This window comes from Solanum dulcamara, chromosome 11, assembly GCF_947179165.1.
Source record: "Solanum dulcamara chromosome 11, daSolDulc1.2, whole genome shotgun sequence".
NCBI lineage: Eukaryota > Viridiplantae > Streptophyta > Magnoliopsida > Solanales > Solanaceae > Solanum > Solanum dulcamara.
The window spans coordinates 30113106-30140473 of record NC_077247.1 but is presented as its reverse complement, the minus strand read 5'-3'; the positions used below and the strand labels follow the sequence as shown (position 1 = coordinate 30140473).

Genomic DNA, 27368 nt, shown 5'->3' with positions numbered 1-27368 from the left:
CAAGGTGGGATGGAATCCGAACAATATTTTGATGAATTTCCTAATGAAGAAGCAAGACGCTTCTATCAACAATTAGAAGAGGCTATTCGTCCACTATGTGAAGGGAGTCCACATTCTGCTTTGTCAGTTGCAGTTAGGTTAATGAATATTAAATCAGATTGGAGTGTTCCTCATATGGCTATGGAATCAATGATTGATTTTTTGGGCGAACTGGTTAATTTAGAGTTTAACATACCTAAGAACTTCTATCAAGCAAAGAGATTGGTTTCCAAGTTAAGATTATCGTATGATAGAATTCATTATTGTGTTAATGGCTGCATGTTGTTCTACAAGATTGATAGTGAATTATAAAATTGTAAGTTTTGTGGACATGCTTGTTATAAGAGGACTCCGGCCGGAAAGATGGTCCCAATTAAGGAGAGCATTATTTACCTCTTATTCCTAAATTAAAGAGGTTGTATGCATCGATGAGGTCTTTCCTACATATGAGATGACATCGTGAATATAGAAGGCCTCCGGGTGTCTTGTCTCATCCATCAGATGGAGAAGCATGGAAATATTTTGATAACATGTATCCAAATATTTCTAGTGAACCAAGAAATGTAAGATTGAGTTTGTGTGCAGATGGCTTCACACCATTCTCTAATGCTGCCTCACCTTATTCTTGTTGGCCTATATTTTTTACTCCGTACAATCTTCCTCCTGAAATGTGTATGACAAGTCCGTATATCTTTTTAAGTTATGTTATTTTGGGTCCTTATAATCCTAAATTTTTTACTGATGTCTATCTACAGCCATTGATAGATGAGCTAAAATAATTGTGGTTTGAAGGCGTACTGACTTATGCTATATCAACTAAGCAGAATTTTGTTATGCGTGCTTCTTTAATGTGGACTATTAATGATTTTCCTACATACGGAATGTTATCTGGTTGGATGACTACTGGAATGCTTGCTTGTCCTCATTGCATGGAAAATAGTAAGGCATTCACCTTAAAGCATGGCAGAAAAAATACATGATTTGATTGTCATCGTCAGTTTTTGGCAATGGACCACAAGTTTAGAAAAATGAAACATGCATTCAGAAAAAAAAATAGGGTTGAAAATGACCCTCCACTTCCATCGCTAACACGACATCAAATTTGGAAGAAAGTTTCTCAATTGCCTAAAGTTACAGAAGCTTCACCTTCTAGGCTTTCCGGATGTGGTGTTGAACATAATTGGACCAAATAGAGCATATTTTGAAAGTTGCCATATTGGAAAGATAATCTCCTACGACATAATCTTGATGTGATGCACATTGAAAAAAATTATTTTGATAATTTATTTAACACAGTAATTGATGTTAAGGGTAAAACAAAAGACAATGCAAAAACTAGAATGGACATAAATAAATATTGTAGGAGAAAGAAGTTGTGGCTGTAAAAATTATAAAATAGTAAAATAGTTAAGCCCAAAGCCAGTTTTTCATTCACATTGGATGAGAAACGTCAAATTTGTGAGTAGATTAAAAACTGGAGGATGTCGAAGGGCTATGCTTCGAATTTAAGAAAGCGGGCAGATATGAATGAATGAAAGTTGATAGGTATAAAAAGTCGTGAATGTCATGTATTCATGGAAACTTTAATTCCTATCACTTTTAGTCATCTACCTAGCAGGATATGGAAACCAATCACAGAGATCAGTCTTTTTTTTTAAAAGATTTGTGTTCACGAAAGTTGTTGCATAGTGATTTATACAAGATGGAGAAAAATATTTATGTTATTACTACTAAGTTGGAGAAGATCTTTCCATGTGGTTTCTTTGATGTGATAGAGAACCTTCTAATTCACCTTGTATAAGAGGCTTGCCTCGGAGGCCCAGTTCAAACAAGATGGATATATCCATTTGAGAGGTAATGTTATTCTTTATATTCATTAAGTTAGTTTTTCTTATATATACTATAATTAGTAGCTAACTATAGAAATTATATACATACAGAAAAATTGGTAGTTGCAAACAAGCAATTATACAAAGGGAAAAGCTTGAAGGATCAGTTGTTCGAGGTCATATTGCGAGAGAAATTGGTGATTTTTATTCTTACTACTTTGAGTAAGAAGTGCCATATAGGAGAACTAGGCCCAATCGCAATGATGAAGGTAATACTGATCCTTTTTTTTTCTCGATATCAATTTTTAATCAAAATGGTCGGGGATCTAAAAAGCGTGGAGAGTATTCAGAGGCTCTATACAGAGTCCTATTACTCTTGGAGCGTGATTCCAAATAGGATACGGCAGGCCATGTTTAATGAATTTAAGGTATATATATGTTTGCTTATACATGTTTTAGTTAATTGGCTTATCTATTTTTTAGTATACTTTATTAATTATCTAACACTACTAATTTTTTTTCAGACTTCGTGTACTTAGTATCCGAAATACAATATGGTCATTGCGACCACATTTGAGAGAAAAGCGAGTGTTAAACTGTCTAGTTGGCTTAAGTCGGCCCGACATTCCATGACACCTCCTAGTTGGATGTTACCACATATTTTTGAGGAGTTGTGTCGTTATTGGGAGACTGATGAATTCAAGGCTATGTCCAAACAATCCAAAAAAGCTAAAGACAATTTAAAAGGTGGTTCGTTGCACATCGGAGGTGCAAAGAGTATTGAGATGATAACAAGGGAGATAGTAAGTTTTCTAAATTTAAAATTTTAATTCATATAAATTTAGTTCCTTAAATATTATTTGATTAATATCATCTAAAATTGTATTCTTATTTATTGGAAAAAGAATTGAGGCGCCCTCCTTCGTTGCAAGGTATTCAAGAAGACTCATGTCAAGAAAAAGATCAATGAGTCAGATCCAAATGAGTGAGTGGAGGAAAGGGCCGCACAAAGTTATGTAAGTTATTTAAGATAAATAGTGCATATATATGAATTAAAATTTTATCATGATAACTTTTATTTTTATGATAACTTTTATTTTTAAATACATGATATGTATTAGTGGTGCATTGATGAGATGGGAGATCGGTGCAGCTCACGCCAGAAGAGTCCACTAAAATTTGGACTGAAAAAGTGGTAGGAGGGACGCATATGGGAAAGATATATGGGATGGGCTCTCAAAATGACGTTCTACGACTCCAATCAGGTCTACAAGGTATTGGGTCGTCACGCCAAGCCGAGGCAATTGACGGTGTTTAGATAGATGAGATGTCGAGGAAAATCTCAGACCTTACCTGTGCATTGGCAGCGTCTGAGGAAAGAAAACTTGATGAACAAAAAAGAACGGATCAAACCGTTGAGAAAATCAAAGAACAAGTGTTCAACCTCGCTCGTAAGTCATCCCGTTCTTTAAGAGCGTCCATTCCTGGCGTTGACTCATCAGAGGATGAAGAATACATAGCCCCCACTACTTAGCCACATTACTCCCTGCGTTTTTTGAATATTTTTATTAAGTTTGGGATATTTGACTAACTTTGAAAGACTTTTGCAAGTGTTTAATCTATTAATTTTACATCTTTGAATGTTTTTTTAAGTTGTGGAAGATATATTGAATTGATTGTGTTGTTTGAGCTTGTTGTTGATTGTGTTGTTTGGGTTGTTATTGATTTGAATTGATTGAGCAAGTTGGGTAGCAAAAATTGCAGGGTTCTGCTATAAAAAAATGCAGAAAAAGCGATGGACAGGGCCCTTTTGTCCGTCATTTTTTCTGCATTTTTTTTTAAAATTTTTTTTAAAAATTGCGACAAACAGGGTAGCCTAGTCCATCTCTTTGTTATTCATAATTAAGAACAATGAAGAACATAACAACGTACGTAGCAACGTTGTCTGTCGCTTTTCTAAAAAAAATAATTTTCAAAACTGGGACGGACTGTGTCGTTATGTCCATCATGTTGAAGAACAAAGCGACGCAACATTCAAAATTAATTTTTTTTTTAGAAAAAATATATAAAAGCGACGGATTGCATCGTTCATAGCGACACAATCCGTCGTTTTTTGAAAAACGTCTAGGCAAAAAGCGACGGAAGTGAATGCGTCACTTTTTCATCAATTTTCACTAAAAAAACGACCCAGTCCATCATTTTTTTTGATAGTTTTTAGTAGTGTCCTACAATTCACTAAATGATTCTATATCCTCACCAATGATTTTCCCATTATTATCATCCAATTATCACCTCATCATTGTCAAATCACTAACCCTCAACTATTTGACCAATCATGATTTCTTATTAGCCGCTAAAATCTTACTTTCCAAGTCCAAAATTGCTGCAACATATACAAATTGTTGCTTTAACTTACAATTCAAATTCTCTTCTTTCTATCTCACAACCCAACATAATAATGATAATATAATCTCTACCCCTATATGTCATACAATAATTTAGGCATGGTTACCTGGTGCATCAGAGTCGGTTGTTGCCGAAATCGTCTTGAAGAGGTTATTTGTTTTATTCCTCAATAAATTATGATTTACAAAGATTAAATTTTATTAATTTTATTTTAATAAATATTGGATAAGTGGTGCAAGATATTGAATAAATTGTAAATTTCGCTCACCAATTAAATAAATTATCTAAAGTTACCCCTTAACTAAAATATTGTAGTTATCGAATAGTCTAAAATATGCATTAAAAAAATTTAAATGATGAATCTTTTATAAAATAAGAAGCTCTAGTACTCAAAATAACTTACTGGGTCTGCGATCACATGGCTTTCGTATTGTTTGATCCTGGATACACTTTTTCTTATGTATCTTCCGCATTTGCTGATGGACTTGATTTGCATTATGACTTATTTGACATGCCTATTCATGTTTCTACGTCTGTGCTAGTTGAGAAGGTGTATAATTCTTGTCTTGTGACTTTTGTGAGGAACGTATGTAATAGACTTTAGTGGTTTTATTATTTCTTACTTTCATAAATTAAACTTTCACATTATTTCCATATTTTATAAGTTGGGATTTGTATCATTGATTCTCTTACCTAGGAGGTTAAGTGTGGATGTCACTAATGACCCATTTTGAATCGTGACAAACTTGTTCCATTTCCTTTAGGCATTATTCCCCCAGTTTTACCATCACTGGTTCATCTGGCCTCTTTATCTATCATTTGTTGAGTGCTACTCCCATCTTTGTATGGTTTCTCTCTCCCTGCACTAGCCCCTTTGCTGGTGCTAAGAATGAAGGAGAAATCCTCATCAAAAATATGTCCTACATCACTTAGGTGAGGTAAAAATGGTACCCTCAACCTCTTGATTATCCACACACAATTCATAAATCGTTGATCGAAATCTTCTCCGTGTTCCAAGGTCGTCCCCTCCCCTTCCCCATAGCTAGGTGCACGTTAGCACACTCTAACGAGCGTTGAGAGTATTTGGAGGAGAGAAAGTAACATTGCTATTATGTTCATATATATACTTATACATGCATTTGTGTATCTCATTGTCGTATCATGGAATAAAATAACATAACATAATATATCATATATATTAATTATTTTTTTCATTTATCTCCGTTTGTTTAACACAATAAAGTCATAAACCAAAAATACATAAAAATTGATCTGTTTTCTTTGCCTAACAGATCCCAAATAGCAAATAAATGTTGATTCCTGTTTTTCCTTAGAATTAAATAAGCATATGTTTCTGTTCACGTAGCAATTGTTCTTAAATCCTTTAGTTATAGTTTTCTCTTCTTTATTTAATTGCTTTAGAAGTTTATTTTCATAACTCATACCTAAACATATTAAATTTATACTCTTCATAACTTCTATGATTTTCATATTCATGACTCCTAAATATTTAATTTATAAATTCAAGATATTTTATGATATTTTTTTATTTTTTTCTATATAAATTTGTATTTTTGATTTCATGAGACTCTATACAAGCTTATTTTTTTAATTTTATATTTAAAATAATAATTTCTTTATATTATTATTATTATTATTGCAGTATTATATTCATGCTTTTGTTCAACTCGACGAAAAAAACTTTTGAATGTTCATTTGTATGCGGGAGGAAATATCAATAAAAGCTCAGCAATTTATGCATTGATTATGTACCTTTTTTTCCCAGTCTATTCTTTTATTATTATTGCAATATTTAGATACTTACTTTAATTTAGCTCGACGAAGAAGAATTTTGAATATGTCAATAAAATAGCATCAAGTAATAAGATATTTTAACCTCAGCTTATAAATTTTTACTTGTTTGTAAGTTTTATTTTTATTTTATAGCGCAAAAAAATTTAATAATATATATATTATTTGCAATACATAATTTATCTTAAGTAGTTTTTAAGAAAAAAAACTCGACCAACATTTTATTATGAATTCTTACTATAATGAAACATTCAAGTATTGTTTATAAAAAATAAATTTTATTAAATGTAAGATTGAGAGGTAGGTGACATAGTCTCCAAATTTCTTAAAATTTTCAATTAATATATTCACGATCAAAAGACCATACCATCTAGTTCGCATTATTAATTAGAAGTAGAATGCCACAAACTAAATAACACATATTTATATATTTTTTTTGATGAAAATAGCATCGTTAATTAAGTGTTAGCACGAAAACAAACATAAAATATTGAGCCTTATGGAACCTAATAAGCTCTTACGCATAGAGGTATATGATAGGAAACTATGATCCTAATTACTCTTGTTTCATCTTATTTTGTAAATTCATTTACATTCATTGGTAAAAGTTAAAGTAAGTTGGAAACCGCAATTCATAAAAAAACTATAAGAGTTACTCTAATATGAGGAGTAAAAAATAAGTGAAGAGTAAAATAATGAGTAAATTGCAAAAAGAAAATAAAAATCATACATTTTTTCATGTGGCATATGAGTGACGAGTCCTAAAATTTGAACTCCAACTTTATTACATTAGGCAAAACGACAATGTAAGCATTATTTGTTAATTAAAGAATAAAACGTAAAGTGATATATTAAAACCCAAATCTAATTACAGATATACACGGTAACAAATCTACAATGAATCCTAATTGGTAGTAAGAATCTCAAATAAAAAAAATCGAAAGAATCTTAAAACTAAAAGCAAGCTCACATCAATTTTTTCACCAAAAAAATTAATAATAATTCTAATTATAATTACATCCAACATACAATCCACTTACAGAGATAAAAAAAGGTGAACAACGAACAAACTAATAGTAGAAAATAGGTTTATCCCAATTTAAACTACTTCTTTATTAGATGAAAAAAAATGTTTGCAAAGCATCATATGATCTATCGGAGAAAGATAGTTCTTTTAATTGATAAAAAAATTAAATTACCTCTAAAAAGATTAATGTTTGATTATATTATGTGTGCGCAAGAACATTTAGAGAAATTAAATTACCTCAAAAATGACTATTTGATTATATTTTATGTGTGCAATGACAATTAGACCCTGTACCAAAAAAATAATAATAATTAGAGCCTATAATTAAATAAAAAAAGATATGCTAAATCTTATGATTTATTCACAATTAAACAATTGAATGTAGTTAAATTTTGAAAAGAAATCATACAATAAGGAATATTAAGTTACTCATAATTACAACAACTTAAACAAAACACCATCAATCATATAAAGGGTTAGGATCGAAGACTATAAAATTCTAATCATATAAAGGGTTAGGATCGAAGGCTATAAAATTCTAATCTTAAAACACAATATTTCAATAAATTGAATTTTCTCTTGAAAATTTATAAAATTCGTATTGTTATCACCAAAAGAATTAGTGATGCAGCGACACCAACATGCAATAATATAAAATTTTGAATTCATCTTCAAAATTATAATAATTGAGAATAATTTTAAAATTACACAAACTTATGAATACCTGATAAATAGAAGGTTAAAACGACATTGAGAAAAATGGGACAATCATAGATTATAGGGGAATTATTATATATTCGAGTCCTTTTTATGATAAAGTTGTAAATATTCCAACTTGTTTAATATAAATTATTAAGTAGAAGAATTACATAGATAAACGGAACGTATCCATCTCTAGCTAATTTACTACGTGGTTACATGTAATTATTTTTTTTTATAGGGAAATTATAATTTATTTAGAAATCAAAAATTTACTACCTCCTTCCCATATTAAATGGACATCTTACTAAAAATATTTTTCTATTAATTAATTTTTTTCTATTTTACCCCTGCAATTAATATGGTCTTTTGAATGTAAACAATTTCCAATACTGACTATTTCTATACTCTATTTATATTGCATTAATATAAATAAAGGGCAAAATGATAAAATATTCAAATGTATTAATGATTTCTTAATCAATAGTAATTGGTTTTGAACTCCTATATATTAGTATAATAATTAAATGATAATTATTTGATAACAATTGTGAAAAGGCTATTTTATTTAAAATAAAATCTTTTAATAAAGAATAAAAATTTTAAATAATATTTTTAAGATCTTAATGCGTATAAATAGATTGATATAGATTAATTAAATGAAAAAGAAAAAACAAAGGGAAAGAAGAAGAATGAGGTCAAAAGGTAAATGTAGCGTGCTGAGCTAAACAAAAGTTCTGCATGCAACTCGGACACGTAATCTTTCTGTTACGTTTTCCGTCACATTATTCCATCCTTGTCGACCATTATTTTCTGAGAGGGACCCACTTATCTCTTATTCTTCACCGTCGATTCATAATCAAACGGTGCAGATCAAAAGTTACGAATTGTTCTTTGCTTCCCTAGTATAGGCTATAACTTTCTCAAAACAAGAATCTCGTGAAAGCGATTTTCTATCTAAAAAACAAATGAATGATCCAACGGCTAAGATCTCTTTTCAGAAAAGAGTAGCTGATCTCAATTTTTTCCCCTTGTTGTTCCTATTTATACATGCAGGAATCGCTTAGAGTTTTTGTTCTCATTCACCCTTTCCCCTCTCTTTGCTTCATCAATTTGGTTAGTAATTCTGTTACCCTTTTCACTTTTTGCGTTACAGTCATTCAGACTATATGTTTTTTGGAATGGGAAATCAGAGGTTTTGGGGTTAGCTTTGTACACATATATCTACCTTTTCCGAGTTGCCTAGATTTCTTAGATGAGGAATGGAGGAGTTATTTCTCTCTCTTGATTCCAATTTTTGGGTTTATGCTTCAATTTTTATGGTAATGGGGGAGTTTAGTGTTATATATTTTCCTGTTTAGTCAATTTTTCATGTTTCCCCGGTGCAATGGCATTTAACTATGTTTATGATTTGCATGGTGTGTGGGGTTTTGTCTCCAGGTGTTTCTTAGGTGATAATATAGGAGTATTAAGTTAGAAGGACCAGAAATTGTACAAATTTCTGAGATTGAGGGCCTGTGTTTTGTTATTCTCGGGTATTATTTTGTTTTAATGCTGAATTGGGTCCGGAACTAGGAATAGAAAAGATATAGAGGAGTCATATAACTGACCTCAGAATTTCGAATCGAGGCCTAACTGATTGACCTTTGATTTAGCTAGTTTCCGCTGCTGCTGCTGTTAGTACTTAGCATTTTCCTCTAATTAATTTTGTGCCTAAACCCTGAGTTTGCAAGTGATTAGTCTTCTGAAATGTCATGTTTTAGGGGGTTTTGATGGTTTATTAAGATGAATAAGTTGTTTAGTTTTTCGTCCTGTGTTGAATGTTATGATAGTGATCTTTTCTTGATTGATTGGCTAAAATGAATAATGATTTGAAATCTAATAGGTCAATATGGGAGCAAAAATATTTCTTGTTACCCTGTTTCTCTCGGCACTGTTATTTCCATTAGCCTCCTCATCAAATGATGGCTTGGTTAGAATTGGATTGAAAAAAATGAAATTTGATAAAAACAACCGACTTGCTGCACGCCTCGAGTCCAAGGAGGGGGACGCTCTGAGGGCGTCTATTAGGAAGTATAACTTCCGTGGTAAACTTGGGGACTCTGAGGATACAGACATTGTAGCACTGAAGAACTATATGGATGCTCAATACTTTGGGGAGATTGGTGTAGGCACTCCACCTCAAAAGTTCACTGTGATCTTTGACACTGGTAGCTCGAATTTGTGGGTGCCTTCATCCAAGTGTTATTTCTCTGTAAGATTCTATACATGGTTATGATACAAAGCATAGTAGTGAATGCTAACTCTGGCCACGATTTTATCTTGAATCTGATGATGGTCTATCTTGTTGCAGGTTCCTTGTTTCTTTCATTCCAAATACAAATCAAGCCAATCAAGTACTTATAAAAAGAATGGTATGTTATTTTTCCCTTTCATATATTGATGCAAATAGTTTCTAACTGTCATTTGCTAGTTTGTTGCTGCGTGAAACATATACTGCCTTCTAATGCCAGTTATTGTACAACTGTTGCTAACTTTAGAATATGTGCCTTCTTGTTCATAATGGGACATGGTGGGGGTATAAAGAGTTTTCTCTCAGAGTGCTTGAGGTTTATCTCACGGTGCATCAAGTAATTCACTTGGAAATGTTAAATGACGAGTGCATGTGGCCGACTGTTGGGACATAAACGGAGGCTGTTTATTTTATATTTCTCAGTACATACCATAGTCGGAATTTGCAAAGAACATAAATGCTCTCTCTGCAGTGAGTTTTGGTGTCTAGTTGTGATTCTAACCTCTGGTTCCTTCTGTATGGCTGGAAGATCTTAATTTTTTTCCCTATTAACTAGTTTTGTATCCATGTCTTAGCAGGTTCTTCGCATGAAAAAAATGTCCATAGCGAACTAGTTATTATTGTATTTTTGTGTTCTTTTACAATTCCATTAGCAGTTCATCTATTGCTCAGAGAAAATCGATCTGATACAGCCTATAGCAGTTGACTAGGCTTACCAGATGTGTTAATTTGCTCTTACCTTATGAATAATACAATCGATCTTGTCAAATGCTTACACAATACCGTATATCGCATTGTATTTCATGTGTTTTAGTCCGTGATAATTCTTCAATTTGGCATACAGGGGAGTCTGCTGCAATTCAGTATGGTAGTGGAGCTATTTCTGGATTCTTCAGTGAGGATACTGTCAAAGTTGGTGACCTTGTGGTAACAGATCAGGTGACTACAACCACCCCTGACTTGCTTTAAATTGTCTTGAAAGTATAAATCTCACATATCAAGGTGTTAATGTATTAGGAGTTTATTGAGGCAACCAGAGAACCCAGCGTCACATTTTTGGTAGCCAAGTTTGATGGTATATTGGGTCTTGGATTCCAGGAGATTTCTGTTGGAAATGCTGTTCCAGTTTGGTACGTGGGTGATTCCTTGTTTCCTCTCTTTCTTTACCATAGACCAAATTCATGCTCTAGACCGTTCCCTTTCCAGATGATGCTTAACGCATTAAGGACTAAATTTTCATGAATGTAGGATATGCTGGATGTCTCTTTTTGGTTAAATTTAATTTGATAATTAACACGGCAGCATCTTCTGTCTTTTCCAGGTACAACATGGTTAAACAGGGCCTTATCAAGGAACCTGTCTTCTCATTTTGGCTCAACCGAAAAACAGAGGAAGAGCAAGGGGGAGAAATCGTGTTTGGTGGTGTTGATCCTAATCACTTTAAGGGAGAAATCACTTATGTCCCAGTCACGCGGAAAGGTTATTGGCAGGTGTGTTATTCCATCAATTGGATACTGTCTGTATATGTTCATGTTTTGTATAACTGCTATCTTATCTTAGTAATATGATTGGCAGTTTGACATGGGAGATGTTCAGATCGATGGTAAAGCTACTGGTATGTTTTTCTTTTGTACCTTTTGAATTGGATTTCCAAATTAGGGGCTATCGCTGACAGTCAGTCTCTACCCAGATATAGAATCTGCACTTCATTTGAGTTGTCTAACATGAACATATCATGTAGGTTACTGTAAAAGTGGGTGCTCTGCTATAGCAGATTCAGGGACTTCTCTCTTGGCTGGTCCAACGGTAATATATATAGCCCTGATTTTGGAAATATTAAACATGTCAATATATTTTGTTAGTATTATTTTCTTAATTGTTTCCACCGTCACCTACCAGCTATTCCATTGTCGATTTCCTTGTTCCTCTGAAGTCTGAACCTTCCACAGCTTGCTCCTCTACAGAAGTGATATATTCCTTAGATTCATGAGTTAATAACAAGAAGTCCATATCTGTGTTGTGTTTTAATTTTTCATTCACACAGAGTTAAGGTCTGCGTACACCCTACCCTCCCCAGACCCCACTTGTGGGATCCCACTGGGTATGTTGTTGTTGTTGTTGTTATAGAGGATAGTACTGAAATTTATTTTCATTTCTGTGTGTGTCTTTGGATATACCATCTTTTAGCTTTATTAGCTGGGTCAAGTTCTACAAATCTTCTTATTTCTTTTGCTTGTTCTGTAAGGTACTGTTTTTTTTTTGCTTCTTGCTTGTGGTCTTGATTTTATGATATTTTCAATGGGTGTGATGCTTCTTATTCTGCCTTCATCTTTCTCTCTATTTATTTGCTTATGCTTCTTCTATTTGAGAAGAAAACTATCCAACTTGAAAAATGTAACCAGTTTTATCTTGTTAACTTTATATATGTCATCAATATAATATAAGGAGAAAAATCTGCAACCGTTTGTCTCGGCTATTGTACACCTGAAAAGCTTCCAAGGCTGAGCAGTCTCAAAACATCCCTTTTCTTGCAGACTGTAATCACTATGATTAATCAAGCCATTGGAGCCTCTGGAGTTGCGAGCCAACAATGCAAAGCTGTAATTCAGCAGTACGGGCAAACAATCATGGATTTGCTGTTAGCAGAGGTGAGCATTCAACTGTTTAACTGCATTTTCATTTGTGTGATATGCAGTTCCCTGTGCAGTTACTGCAGAATAGAAGTTGGTATCTATTTGTCTTTCCCGATTATCTCATTGGTCAGCTTTTAAATAGGCACATCCAAAGAAGGTCTGCTCGCAGGTTGGAATATGCACTTTTGATGGAACTCACGGAGTAAGGTTAGTCTTCAGGCTCTGTCTGCCCTGCCAGGACCATATAGTGCATTAGTTAATCCATCATGTTGATATAACTGCTGGATCTTTCTCTGGCCTTTTTCTGCAGTATGGGAATTGAGAGTGTAGTAAATGAGAAAGCTGGACTGCACGATGGAATGTGCTCTGCTTGTGAAATGGCAGTCATATGGATGGAGAATCAACTGAGACAAAACCAGACTCAAGATCGCATATTGGACTATGTGAACGAGGTAAGAAGACCAGTCGCTATAATTTTCTCCTTTTATTCGATACAGATTGCTGACTGACTGACAGCTTTGCGAGCGTCTCCCAAGCCCATTGGGAGAATCAGCTGTTGACTGTGGAAAGCTTTCTTCCATGCCTACAGTCTCCTTCACGATTGGTGGCAAAGTGTTTGACCTATCCCCCAACGAGGTATGCTTTAAAATGGTTTTTGACAGTAATACTTAGCTATGCCTCTCTAGTGCAACATTTGTTAAACAGGAAAGACAGAAACAACAAGAAGTACTTCTATATTTGAGATTGTGGGTAGTTGGATTTTTGCATCAATTTACATATCTTATGTTCCAACTTAGATATCTAAGAAATTCTGCTTAAGATCTTTGTGCTCTGTAAAGGTACTCTGTTTGTTTTTGTGGAAGTATATTACTTGACACCCTTGCTAAGGCAGACAGCTTGAGAAGGTCCAAGGAATCCAGATTTAGATGCTGTCGACCTACACATACACACACACCTCAACCCCCTCACCATCCCCTAAAAATAAGTTAGGTCTGATTCAGCATAGAACTAATCTTTCAAAGAAGAAAACGCATGAAGTGTACACCAAATCACTTGATCATATTCTATTTTTTTCCTGAATTTGTTTGTTGTATGGTTTAATAAAGAGGGTGAGCTTTGAATTATTTAGGGTAGACCATGGACCATATCTTATATAAAAAAAAAGGAGTTCAGGTACTACACAAAATCACTTTCACCATATGATGCAACTTTTCTTTCCCAGACCACCTCTCCCGAGTCTTCCCTATCCTTTCAATGAATATTTTCCAACATTAAATGAGTAAAGTTACAAGTTGACGTGTGATTCATTTTTGGTTTGCTCCAGTTGTGTTCTTTTTTAACTTGCTGTCTTAGATATGAATTTAGGTACTGATTTTCGATTCTTTTCCTGCTATCAGTACATACTCAAGGTTGGTGAGGGTGACAAAGCACAATGTATTAGTGGTTTCACTGGCTTGGATATTCCTCCTCCTCGTGGACCTCTCTGGTAAATTTATCTTCATATGTTTTCTCTTTTGAAGCTTATAAATATCAAACTATCCTTTTAATGCTGTACTCTCTATGGTTACAGGATCTTGGGTGACATTTTCATGGGTCGATATCACACCGTCTTCGATTATGGCAAACTCAGAGTTGGATTTGCTGAAGCAGCTTAATGAAACTAATGCCTCTACACTCCATTCTTATATGTAGAGAGAGAGATATATAGAAAATGGGATTGAATGTATGAACACTCTAAGGTGTTAGAAAAACTATACTTGTAAATATTTGCCTTTTCTCTTCAACTATGAGATGTAGCACTGCTACTATATACCTTGTGTTTTACTGCTGTTTGGGAAGAGAGCTTAAAATTACTTCAGCAATTGTTCCCTGTGAGTGGAAGAATAATACAAATTCTACAGAAATCAGTAAAAGATTATATCATCTTTAAGGGGGTGTTCGGTATGGAGAAAATATTTTTCGGAATGACTTATTTTCTGATTTTTCTCATGTCAGGTTGGTTAAAAATTTTGAAAATCAATTTCTCTAAGAAAATAAGTTGAGGAAATGATTTCCCTAATGAAAGTATACTTTTAGGATAATATTTTTTGTTTGTGTATTGAACACATAAAAATAAATAAGAAGTCCATTTATTTTCCTAAAAAATATTTTCTTAGAAAATATTTTTCATGGAAAACATTTCCAATCATACTGAACAAAACCTAAGATTTCTTAATCATTTAGGACTAGTTGATTGGTCGCTGTAAGCTGATTTTTCTTTCTTTCTAGGAAGCCTATTTTGATTAGATGTTACCATTATGAGAGTATCAATAAAATTATTTACTTTTTTTCTTTTAAAAATTAGTATACGTACCTGCAATGCGCAGATATTATAAAAGGTAATCACATTTTAAAATAAAATTAACTAACATTTATTATTTATTTGTCAATATCTTTAAAATTAATTATAAAAGTTATTAACTTATATATTTCAGCATATTAAATTAATATTATTAGCACACAATTTTTCTTTTTTATAATATCAAAATATTATTGTTATAGCTATGAGAAGCTACATTTTTTGTTATACAATATATTCTGAACTTTTATCAAGCAACTCTTTATTTTTGATTATTTTACCTTAGACGAAAATCACTTATTTCATCTTTTTTAATTTGTTTATTTTATTTTTTTGAGTCAGTTTTAAAAAATAAATTTCTTTTTTTCTTTTAGAAATTTTTAATTTTAATTTTCCACATGACATGAAGACACAAAGCTAAAAGACATTTTAATATATTTGATACATGTTTAATTTAAAACCAAAATACCCAAAAATCATTTTTATTGTCTTTAACTTCATGCCAATACAAAATATGATAAATAAAATAAAATGAAGAAAGTAATAAATAAATTACTATAAAATACAAAGATAAATATATAATTTAGTACAGGATTAATCTATGCATTTCGTATTTGACATTGAAATTAATTGAATACAAATAGTTGAGCAAGATTTTGTATATGGAATATTTTTTAAAAAAGTGAAATTGGACCAAGTTCATTTTTATGTATGCAATCAAAATGGCTAAACAAAAACACATAAGGAAAAGAAAAACAACAAATATATATCAAAAACAAAGAAATAAACTACACAAAACAAAAATAAAAACAAAAAATATATACCAAGTCACGATTTAAAGCATCAGACACGTAAAGGATATAGTAACTATTTATTAAATTAATTATATTAATAAATAATCTATATCTATCTATATACTGTATTAAAAGTACGAAGGTCTTTAATAATATTGTTTGAACTTTTTGCTCTCCATTAAAAGACTTTGTTTTAGACAAAATCGTTTTTTCACCATTTTTTTTCAAATTATTATTTAATTATTTTTATTATATTAAATAGTTCCTAAAATATATGTAAAGCAAAATTAAGTAGTTTTCTTTTACTAGACTCCTAAAATATATGGGAAGAATATGATTTCAAAATCAATTAAGTTTTATGTATTAAATTCTTCCATATTTAAATTATATAAATTATTCTTTTAAGATTCAAGTTTTTGAGATAAATTTATATTCTTAAAAAATTATAAAAAATAATATAAATCATGATAGTTAATATCTTTTTTATCGGTGAATTATATAATCATAATCTATCGGGAAGAATAAGAACTTCTAAAGTCTAAACCAAAAAAGGAGTTCTAAGTGCACACTTTATTTATAGTTCTCTACTTATTCTCTTTCAATTAATTTCTTTTGAAAAAAATTAAGGAAAAATAGCGGTTTTAGTCTCTCTATATTATTGCATAATTCTAAATTTAATCTCTGTGTTATTTGACTATGCACATTTAACCTTCAATTATTTAAATTGTGTAATTTTAGTTCTTGAAATTAACAAAAGTTAATTATTTAAAAAATGATTATTTGAAAATATATAAAATAAAATAAAATAAAGGATTAGTGATTTTTAATGCTCGAAGAATTACGTATATAAAATTAAAATTATATTTTATTCATTAGCTCCATTTTATTCAAATGTTCTATGCTTTATTTCTTATTCATTAGCGACTTGTTTTTTTTCTTTTTTCAATGATTACTAATCAAGGTCAAGTACGATTACATTTGAGAGTTTAGTAGGTGGACAGACTCATTAAGTCTATCAATGGTGTCCTAACAACTTCGGGTCTTTAAAAAATTTAACATTTAATTTTTATTAAATTTAATTTTTTTTACACACATAATTCTTCAAGTATTTAGAATCACCAACACTTCAATTTATTTTATTTTATATATTTCTAAATAATCATTTTATTAAATAATTAACTTTTATTAACTCCAAGGACCAAAATTGCACACTTCAAATAATTGAAGGTTAAATGTGCATAACCAAATAACATAGAGATTAAAATTGAAATTATACAATAATAGAGGGACTAAAATGGCAATTTCCTCAAAAATTAATATATGAATATTTAGGCAGTGTAATTCTATAAGGAAGAATAAGGACTTCTAAACCTAAAAGAAAATCTAGGATGCACGAAGTTCCTACTTTGATTTTTCATTGTTACTTTTCTTTTAAAAATATGGTATATAGTCCAAATAAAGAAGGATTTAAAACATAAAATTTAATTGATTTAGAAATTTCAAATATTAAAAAAATAATTAAATAATTATTTCTATATATTAGGTAAATAATTAAATGATCCCATTTTCATCATTTAACAAAATATTGTATTTTTTTCTTGAATTGTTATTTCTCAATACTCTATTTTTTAATGTATTTTATGTTAATTAATTCATGACGCGACATACATATGCAATACACATATACTAAATTACACAAGCACACATTTTGCCATTAAAATGAATATATAATATTGCATATATTGTTACTTTATTTGCAATATTATATACTTTATTCTTTTTGTATGCAATATTTTATATTGACGTGACACACACGTGCAACACAAGTACACTAAACTAGTCTATATTATATTAAAATCACGAAGATCCTTAAAATGTTGATTGAATTTTTTGTTCTTCATTAAAAGACTCCACTTTAGATAAAATCATCTTTTCACCATATTTATTATTTCTTTCAATATTTAGACATTTAAATCAATTAAAACTTTATTGCTTTAGACAATTTTTTTTGTTATTATTGTCCTCAAATAATTATTATTTAATTATTATCTTTATATATTGAATAAGATTATACTAATTTAGGATTTATATGAGATATACATTAAGATTCATATTCTACGATGAAGTTATTTACCACTATTTTCTTTATATTTTTTAGTAGTTTAAAATATCAACCAAAATTTGAGTATTAAGACTTTAAAATTAATAGCTTACCTTGAATAAATCTTTCCTCATAAAATTAAATTTGGTATTTGCTGCAAACGAGGACTCCGAGAAGTGAGATGTATCTAACAAATAAGAATTTGCAACGGATTCTATTTTTAATCAAATTTCAATTTTAAGTCCTAACTATTTTTGATGTTCAAAACATATCAATTTCACATGAGTTAAAACACATAAAACCTATACATGCAATTCTATTTGGGTCTCTAAAGCTAGCTTATTGGTAGTTTAAAAATATGTAACCATTATGTATTCTTATATACTTTTTGGATGTGATGTGGTTTCTGCTTTTCTTTACTAGAATCATTTCTATATCTTTCATCACGCTTTTAGTTATGGTGTTCTTGGCTTGAAATATATTTTTGTATTGTCATCATATAGTTACTAGTAGCTGAATATGTCAAGAGAAGTTTGTGCATTTATACTATGCCCTTCAAAAGGTAATTAAGTTCTTTCATTGCATTGTTCACTCTTAAAATTATATCATGTATAGTTTTTAATTTACTTTTATTTGTAACAGTATTTTAGTTAATTCCTTTATGTGGAAAAAGATAGTAACAGCTAAACAAGATATATCGACTAAATCTTTGGTTAAATTATTTTGTAGCAGTCTTTAATAACTAATTTAGTTATCAATAACAGTGTAGCTAGAATATGAGCCTCTATGAAGGTAATTAATTTATGTATGTATTTTGATTAGGTTGTTGTTGTTTTTCTTGTGTAAATTTAAAGGTTGTTCAAATATTTACAAAACAATTACTTTCATAATTCGAACAGGATGCTTTAAGCCTTGGCATGGATAAAATGGGTTTGAGCAACAATTTTACTGGAGAGAAGAGAGAGTATTTGGTGAAGGATTTCTGATGGTAACTCTGAATTTAATTTTATCGAGGGCACTATTTAACACAGTTTGTTTCTTCTAGATATGTGATATTAATTAGAAGCACTTCAAATGAGAGGATACCTGAATTGTAACGACCTATCCCGTCGTTACTAAAAATATTTACGGTAAAGGTATACGAATCTCATTCATCATAAGACTAGGATCAATTTCTTGGTATGCGAGATCATTAGCTATGAATTAAGGTCGTAATATGCTCTTATCTCAAAGTTAAGTTGAAAATATCTTTGCAATTTAATTTCAGACTTGAGTTTAAGCTAGGGTCAACTTCAAATGACCATAACTCTCAGCCTATAAAGAATTAGGTAGCTCATGACCTATCATATAAAAGTTCTATGAGTCTTCTTTCCAACACCACCAAATTTTTTCTCATTTGGAGTTTGGAATAAAAAATTATGCCTATTTTACTGAGCACTGTCCATACTGGGACGCCAGAGCAAAATTTGGGCCGTCGAAGCGGGATCTGACGGGCCAGAATGTAAAGGAGGTGTTTTTTTATTATCTCATTCTTCTCCTAAGTTCCAAAATAGACGAGGGTTACCCTAGAAACCCCGAAAAACCTATTCTAGACTTGGAGAGAAGGGGAGAAGAGATTCCTAACACAAAAAAGGCTACAACCCACAGATTTCAGGCCATCTCCATTGATTCTCCTTCCGAAAGTCAGGGATTGTTCTATAATTCTCCTACAATTGCTTAGAGCCTAGGTAGGCTAGGTTTTCTCAATTGAGTAGTGTAAATTCATTTTTATTGCTTAATATAATGTAGATTGATTGGAGATTTCATGTCTAGGCCTTCGGGAACAGAGTCTAGATGGGTAAATGATTGTCAATTATTATTTAGACTGAGAATGTATGTTGTGGGTCATAATTATTTTGTGATTAGTGATAAAGACCCAATCTTTGAATGTTATTCTTGGTGAAACTATTTGAAGGCCAATGATTGTTGTGAGATTAAGTATAAATAATAGTTGGGTCATAATGGAATCCTGAGATTTGGGGATTATGGGCTATTGATGCATATAAGGATAGGCTTATACAATAATTATGTGTGTTTATATTGATTATTCCCTGTGAATTATTTGAGTAATGCGAGTAATGAAATAAAGGGTAAATGTGAATGACTTAGTGTTGATAGATCTCATGCCATGAACCTATTTGATGGCCTATAGCTGTAAGTTATGGTTTAGACTATATCATAGAGAGAATCTTAATAATGATTGAGTAATACTGTGATGTTTACCATGCATTTAATTGTTATGGTTGGGTCAATGATATGTTGTTGTGATTGGTCTATAATCGTAAGACCGTGAAATCCATAACTTGAACTTATTCTACACAAAGTGATGCCTTGAATAAAGAAGGCTTGTTGAGATATTATTAATGAAATGAATAATTATGAACAATTGCATGCAATGAACCTATTACTTGATTCTGCAAGTGTATGAAATATTCATTGTGGACATGTGATTGTGGTTGTGATTATGATATTGGATCGGGTATCGCGCACCGACTCATATATTGGATCTAGTGTCACATTCCGACACATAAATAGGATTGAATGTCACGTTCCGATACATATATTGAATCAGGTGTCACGTTCCGATACATATATGGCTTGTGTATGGGTTTCATAAGAGAACCATTTTGTGTCTATCATTTGTGAATTGATCTTGACTATATGGTTAATGATAGAGAAACTGACGCAAATATAATTGAACAAGCCCATCCTGTGCAGTAGTTGATATAAAAGGATCGAAGGTCAAAGTGTAGCTAAGTTGACTATTGTAATTGAGATTTACCTTGTGAAATTGTATATTGCTCCAGAAATGGTAAATTTATAATGTGTTCCTGTGTATGCCTGTTCAAATTATGTTATGGTGCTAGATGTGTTCACTTAGTAGTTATGAGATTGTCGGTAAGAAAGTAGAAAGCAGTCAGTGAGTTGTGAAGTGAGATTAATGACTTAATAATCAGGTATTGTTGATGTCTTGTGGGAACATGAGTTAAAATGGGGATTGGGAGGTTATTCAGAGTTTCTATCTCCTAGCAGGCTCCACTAGCGAGAGGAATCCCGCTGTGGCGAGGCCATCAGAGCGGGATATATCCCACCATGGCGGGCCAGCACTGTTAGAAGGTGAATTTTAATTCCCTTAAATGTTTACCTCTCCGAAGTGAAATTAGATAACAAAAATTGTTTTATATGTTCTTCATGGCCTACCACATCCAAAAACAAAACTAAAGAAAGAAAGAAAGAAAAAAAAAACAAATGCCTTAGCTCTTTTTTGAGTACATTATTCAGTGGTAAGATGCTTGTTTCAAAAAATTTCAACAGAAAAAGAAACACAAAAAATTATCAAAAATGAAGAGTTCATTGTCAGTTGTTGATTATGTATAATTCATACACAATTTTTAAAGTTATTAACTAAAAGAAATAAAGAAAAACAAAAATGATGTTGATAATGAATACAAGAAGATGACTTGAATCATTAAAATCAAAATCAAAATATCAACAAAACAAAAAGTAGAAGAAGCTGCGTTTTTGTGTAAATTTTGATCTAAAATATCACTTAAATAGAATCATTAAAGAATTTTTATTATATAAGGTAAAATCCTAATTGAATTAGAAGTATTGAACATAAAATTACTTAATTTTTCTTTGCATATATTTTTGAAGTGTAGTAAAAGAGAACTACTTAAATTTTCTTCCCAGATATTGTAGGACTCTAGTCAATATTATAAAAATAATTAAATGATAATTTGAGAAAAATAAAATTAATTGATTTAAGCATCCATAATTTAGAAATTCAACTGTTAGTAGATAACTGCTATATTTCAGGTTAAGTATTGACCTTTTTTGGACCTTTTTTTGACTATTTTTTAGCCTATTTTCTTGGAAGGTTTTAAAACCTTTTTTGTCTATTATTTTGGAAGTATTTTGATATTTTCTTTTTGGGGGGATCAAGTATATTTTGGTTGGAAAAAAATATTCCCTGCGTAGAAATTTAATCATAATAAAAAAATCTTCTTTATCTAATTTTATTATATTTAATATTTAATATCATTAAAATAATGATATAGTAATTAAAGAAAAATAGAATATGTCACAATACGAATATTTAATTATATTAAGTGTATTTTACAGTGTCTTCTCTATTGTAATAAAAACTATGGTACGAAAAACCGATGAATTTCCATACAAATAACTATGAAATAAAAAACCTATTAGTGCTATTTTCAATACAAAGTAGGGAGTGGCCTAAGAATGAGTATATAACATAACACATACAAAGTAGGGAGTTCAGCGAAAATTTCCTTTTTTTGTGTGTGTTATTTTTCTTTTACAATTTCTTTTGGTTACATATTTTAAATAAGGAAGGATTTATTATATAAAATTTAGTTGATTTTAAAGTCCCAAATATTAGAAAAATAGTAAATAACAATTAGTCTATTGTAGACTCTTTTAATGAAGGGCAAAAAGTTCTGTCAACATTTATAAATATAGATGAAAAGTGAATTCCTCTAACGTCCAACTAAGAGACTCTATATTTATGGACTATACTATAAACTCTCAATTGATTCATGTCACGATCCAACCCACCGGGTCGTGCGGTACCTACTCTAACACCTAGATAGGAGAATCCTAAAAAAAATATTATGCGGAAGTTTAACAATTACCAATAAAAGGCCAAAAGAGTTATGAAATCACTTTATATCAACTTAAAAAAACTCTGATGGTTTATTACAAAGAACAATCTAACACCTCTAAGGATACTAGTCTAAACAGGTACAAGAGCTTCTAAAGATACAAAGTATAAATAAGGTAATGACACAGCTCCCACCATAAGGAAGGAAGAGTAGAAGCTGTTGAAGAATCATCTTCGTCTTCACCTAAGAAACATCATTGATCCCGCAAAAAGACTATGCCAAGTAGCGTAGCAAGAATAGTATCAACACAAACAACACGTACTGGTAGGCATCATCGGTCAACCCGATACCCACCGCATAATATAAACAAATCAACAAGAAAAAGACATGCTCTTAAGAAAATACACTCGCCAAACCTTTATGCACAAATTATTATCATTCCCATTAAACTCATTAAAGTAGTTCAAGCTTAACTTTCATCCCTTCTAGTTAGTCCGCTGCCAACTCTAATATAAATCAAGGCGTAGCCCTTCTATCATATAGAGGAGTTTCCAAACTACGGGCCACTACTAACTTTGTCTAGCCTGTCTACTATATTTAGCTTTCACACCAACACATGGACCTAGAATAAATAACATCTCACTTGGAAAAGGTAAACATTTAGGGGAAGTAAGGCTCACCTTGTAATTGTGTTGGCCCGCCAGGGCGGCCTGCCTGGAGATAGAAACTCCGAATAACCTCCCAATCCTCATTTTAACTCATGTGTCCACAGGACATCAACAATACCTGACTATTAAGTCATTAATCTCACTTCACAATGCATTGACTGCTTTTCACTTGATTACCGACAACCTCATAACTACTATGCAGATGCATCTAACACCCATAACATAATTCGAACAGACATACACAGGAACACATTATCAATTTATAATTTCAAAAGTAATATACAGTTTCACAAAGTAAATCTCAATTACAATAGTCAACATAGCTACATTTGGACCTTCGATCCTTTCATATCAACTACTGCACATGATGGCCTTGTTCAATTATGTTTGGGTCAATTTATCTATCATCAATAGTCAAGATCAATTTACATATGATAGTCACACAATGGTTCTCTTATGGAACCCATACACAAGCCATATATGTATCAGAATGTGACACCCAATCTAATAAATATGTCAGAACGTGACATCCGGTCATATATATGTGTCAAAATATGATACCCGATTCAATATATGTGTCGGCACGTGACACCCGATCTAATATCACAATCACAACCACAATCACATGTCTACAATGAATATTTCACACACTTGCACAATAAATTACAGGTTCATTGCATGCAATTGTTCATAATTAGTCATTTCATTAGTAATATATCAGCAAGGTTTCTTTATTCAAGGCATCACTTTGGGTAGAATAAGTTCAAGAATATGAATTTCACGGTCTTAGGATTATAGACCAATCACAATAACATATTATTCACCCAACCATAACAATTAAATGCATGATAAACATCATATTATTACTCTATCATTATTAAGATTCTCCCTATGATATAGTCTAAACCATAACTTACAGATACATGCCATCAAATAGGTTCATGGCATGAGATCTATCAACACTAAGTCATTCACATTTATCCTTTATTTCATGACTCGCATTACTCAAATAATTCACAGGAAATAATCAACATAAACACACACAATTATTGTATAAGCCTATCCTTATATGCATCATTAGCCTATAATCCCCAAGTCTCAGGATTTCGTTATGACTCAGCTATTGCTTATACTTAATCTCACAAGAATAATTGGACTTCTAATAGTTTCATCAAGATTAACATTTATATATTGGGTTTTTTATCACTAATCACATAATAATCATGACTCACAGCATACATTCCCACTATAAACAACAATTGACAATCATTTACCCATCCAGACTCTGTGCTCGAAGGCCTAGATATGAAATCACTCGTCAATCTACATTATATTAAGCATTGAGAATGAATTTATACTGCTCAATTGAGAAAACCTAGCCTACCCGGACTCCAAGAAATTATTGGAGGATTATAGATCAATCCCTGACTTTCGGAAGGAGAATCAATGGAGATGGCTTAAAATCTATGGGTTTTAGCCTTCCTTGCATTAGGAATCTCTTTTCCCCTTCTCTCCAAGCCTAGAATAGTTTCTTGGGGGATTTTTAGGGTAACCCTCATCTATTTTGGCACTTAGGGGAAGAATGAGATAATAAAAAGACACCTCTTTTGCATTCTGGCCCATTGGATCCTGCTCTGATGGTCCAGCACGGACAGTGCTCAGTAAAATGGGCATAAATTTGTATTTCGAACTCCAAATAAGGAAAATTTGATTGCGTTGGAAATATGACTCATAGACTTTTAATTTGATAGGTCATAAGCCACCTAATTATTTATAGGCTGAGAGGTATGGTCATTTGAAGGTGACCCTAGTTTAAACTCAAGTCCGAAATAAAATCGTAAAGATACTTTCAACTTAGCTTTGAGATAAGAGCATAATATGACCTTAATTCATAGCTAATGAACTCGCATACCAATAAATTGATTCTAGTATTATGACTACTAAGATTCGTATACTTTTACCGCAAATATTTTTAGTAACGACGGGCTAGGTCATCAAAATAGATACCAATTTACCCCTTGTTCGTCCTTGTACGACAACACAGTGAAGAGGGCACAAGCGATCTAACAGTCTTTCGAAACCAATGATGAGACACATTACAACTTAGTAAGAATCACATCCCAAACTAACTACTCTTACGTCAACCGCCATATGCAAATGTCAACTAACCCGTAATCCATTCAAAAAGTTTTTATGGAATACTATGTCCTTCACATTTCATGATTCCACCTTAATTCTCCTCAAACATTATACCTTGAGACACCCATATTTCTAAACCCCATAATTCATAAAGTTCATTAGAAACCATTCCAACTGAAATCTTGTCAACCTTTATACTAGGAGGAACTTTACTCGAGTATTTACACCTTAATAAATGTTATAACGAGCACATCATCCCCACACAAAGAGAAGTAAACACAATGTATCTCACAATCAAATATAAGAATCAAAATACCCTAAATAAGTATACAAGGATGCTCATTCAAAATCAATAATCGAGCATCAATCACATTTGTTGGCAATGACTTCGACATCACACTTTCCATCTCATCATACTGTCCAGGAATAAAAATGCAATTTAACATGTTCACACAATAATGAGGAAAGGACAAGTTCAAGCAATTCACAATCACAGTGAGACTATCAAGGCATATCATAATATTCACATCAATGTCAATATCAAGCATTTTCACATAAGGGTCCTCTCATAGGACCTAAAAGCATTTAGTATGTGTCAGAACGTGACACTCGGTCCAAAGTTTGTGTCGAAACATGACACCCGATTCAAATATGTGTCGAAACATGAAATTCAATCCAATTTATATGTCAAAATGTGATATTCAATCCCAACATACCAATAAATACAATTTCATTTTCATTAATCACTATTTTATCACAAGGAACAAGTTCATCACAAAACAGACCAGTAAGTGATCATTTCACATATAATCTAGCATATTTTTCTACTCATATACACATATGCATATCATGAAGCAATTTAACAAGTATATAAAATACATATGAAAAATAAAAGCATCACCTACCCCAGTCATCTATCTAACTTGACAACCACCAGTTCTTTATTACTGCGCACTGGTCTGAAAATGAGAGTTAATTATAATTCGTTCAGGAGCAAAAATATGGGACAGGGAAAAACAGAGGAAACAGGGATGAGATTCTGTATTGTCCTGTCCTGATCTAGTGGGATGGCTCCCGCTCTAGTGGGCCAGCTCTAGCGGGATGATCCCGCTCTAGCGGCGATTACGGGGACAGATTCTCAGAAAGGCTTTTCCTGAGAGTATTCTCTGTCCTAAATCCCTTTATTGACTCTCATGATTATGGCTTAGTCCAACTTGACTCCCCTAGCAGAATTTCAGCGGGGTCTATCCCAGAGTCGAACCCAGCACTATATATATACAAAGCTTTCCCCCATTATCTTGGCGCAATAACATGCACACCACAGGGATTGTTCATCACCCATCTTAACCCAAATAAATCATAATAAATATAAGCGCATATTAGAAACAACTAAAGCGTTGAGTTCCCATAAACTCAATTCTGTATCTTAAACAATCCAGACAAATAGAAACACAATTCAGCAACACTAAAGTCTTGAGTCCCCATAAACTCAATCAACAATCATGATCACAAGTATGAAACAACCCGAACCTTCAGACTCAAGTCTTAACTTTAGTAAACATATGAAATAGTATTAAGGCCTTTAACATAATTCCAAGATCAACTCAATCACTGCATAGATCAAAATTCAGCGTCACATATTTAGAACCAGCAATGAAACATGTTACAGAGATCTTTCATAACAACAAATTCTACTATTATGCAATAATAGCCATTTTTTACGTGGTTCCCAACTATTCCGACTGTCCTGAAACCAGAGTTTCTCTACAGTCACATACCATTCTTTTCCCTTACCATCAATGGTAAGTCCACTCACAAGTAAGAGTTGTATTTCCTCACGTAAGTATATCATTTAACACGTCAGAAACTTATTCATTAATCACATTATAGTTTATCACTAGACCATTGTACATAACCAAGTTT

The 27368-nt window shown here is 31.9% G+C and overlaps 1 protein-coding gene across 2 annotated transcripts; it reads left to right on the top strand.

The window, feature by feature from the left end:
* Positions 1–8775: 8775 nt before the first annotated feature.
* Positions 8776–14668, top strand: LOC129873927 (aspartic proteinase-like). 2 transcript variants are annotated; one of them, XM_055949118.1, is made up of 14 exons: positions 8776–8928; positions 9698–10066; positions 10166–10226; positions 10950–11044; positions 11123–11235; positions 11427–11595; positions 11681–11720; positions 11847–11911; positions 12640–12753; positions 12881–12945; positions 13049–13190; positions 13255–13374; positions 14136–14224; positions 14309–14668. In XM_055949118.1, exons 1-14 carry the CDS (start codon positions 8863–8865, stop codon positions 14391–14393), a joined length of 1593 nt encoding a protein of 530 aa, XP_055805093.1. In that variant the 5' UTR covers positions 8776–8862; the 3' UTR covers positions 14394–14668. The 2 variants fall into 2 exon arrangements, with proteins under 2 accessions (XP_055805093.1, XP_055805094.1); XM_055949119.1 differs by lacking the exon at positions 8776–8928 and adding an exon at positions 9012–9134.
* The last annotated feature ends 12700 nt before the right edge of the window (positions 14669–27368 follow it).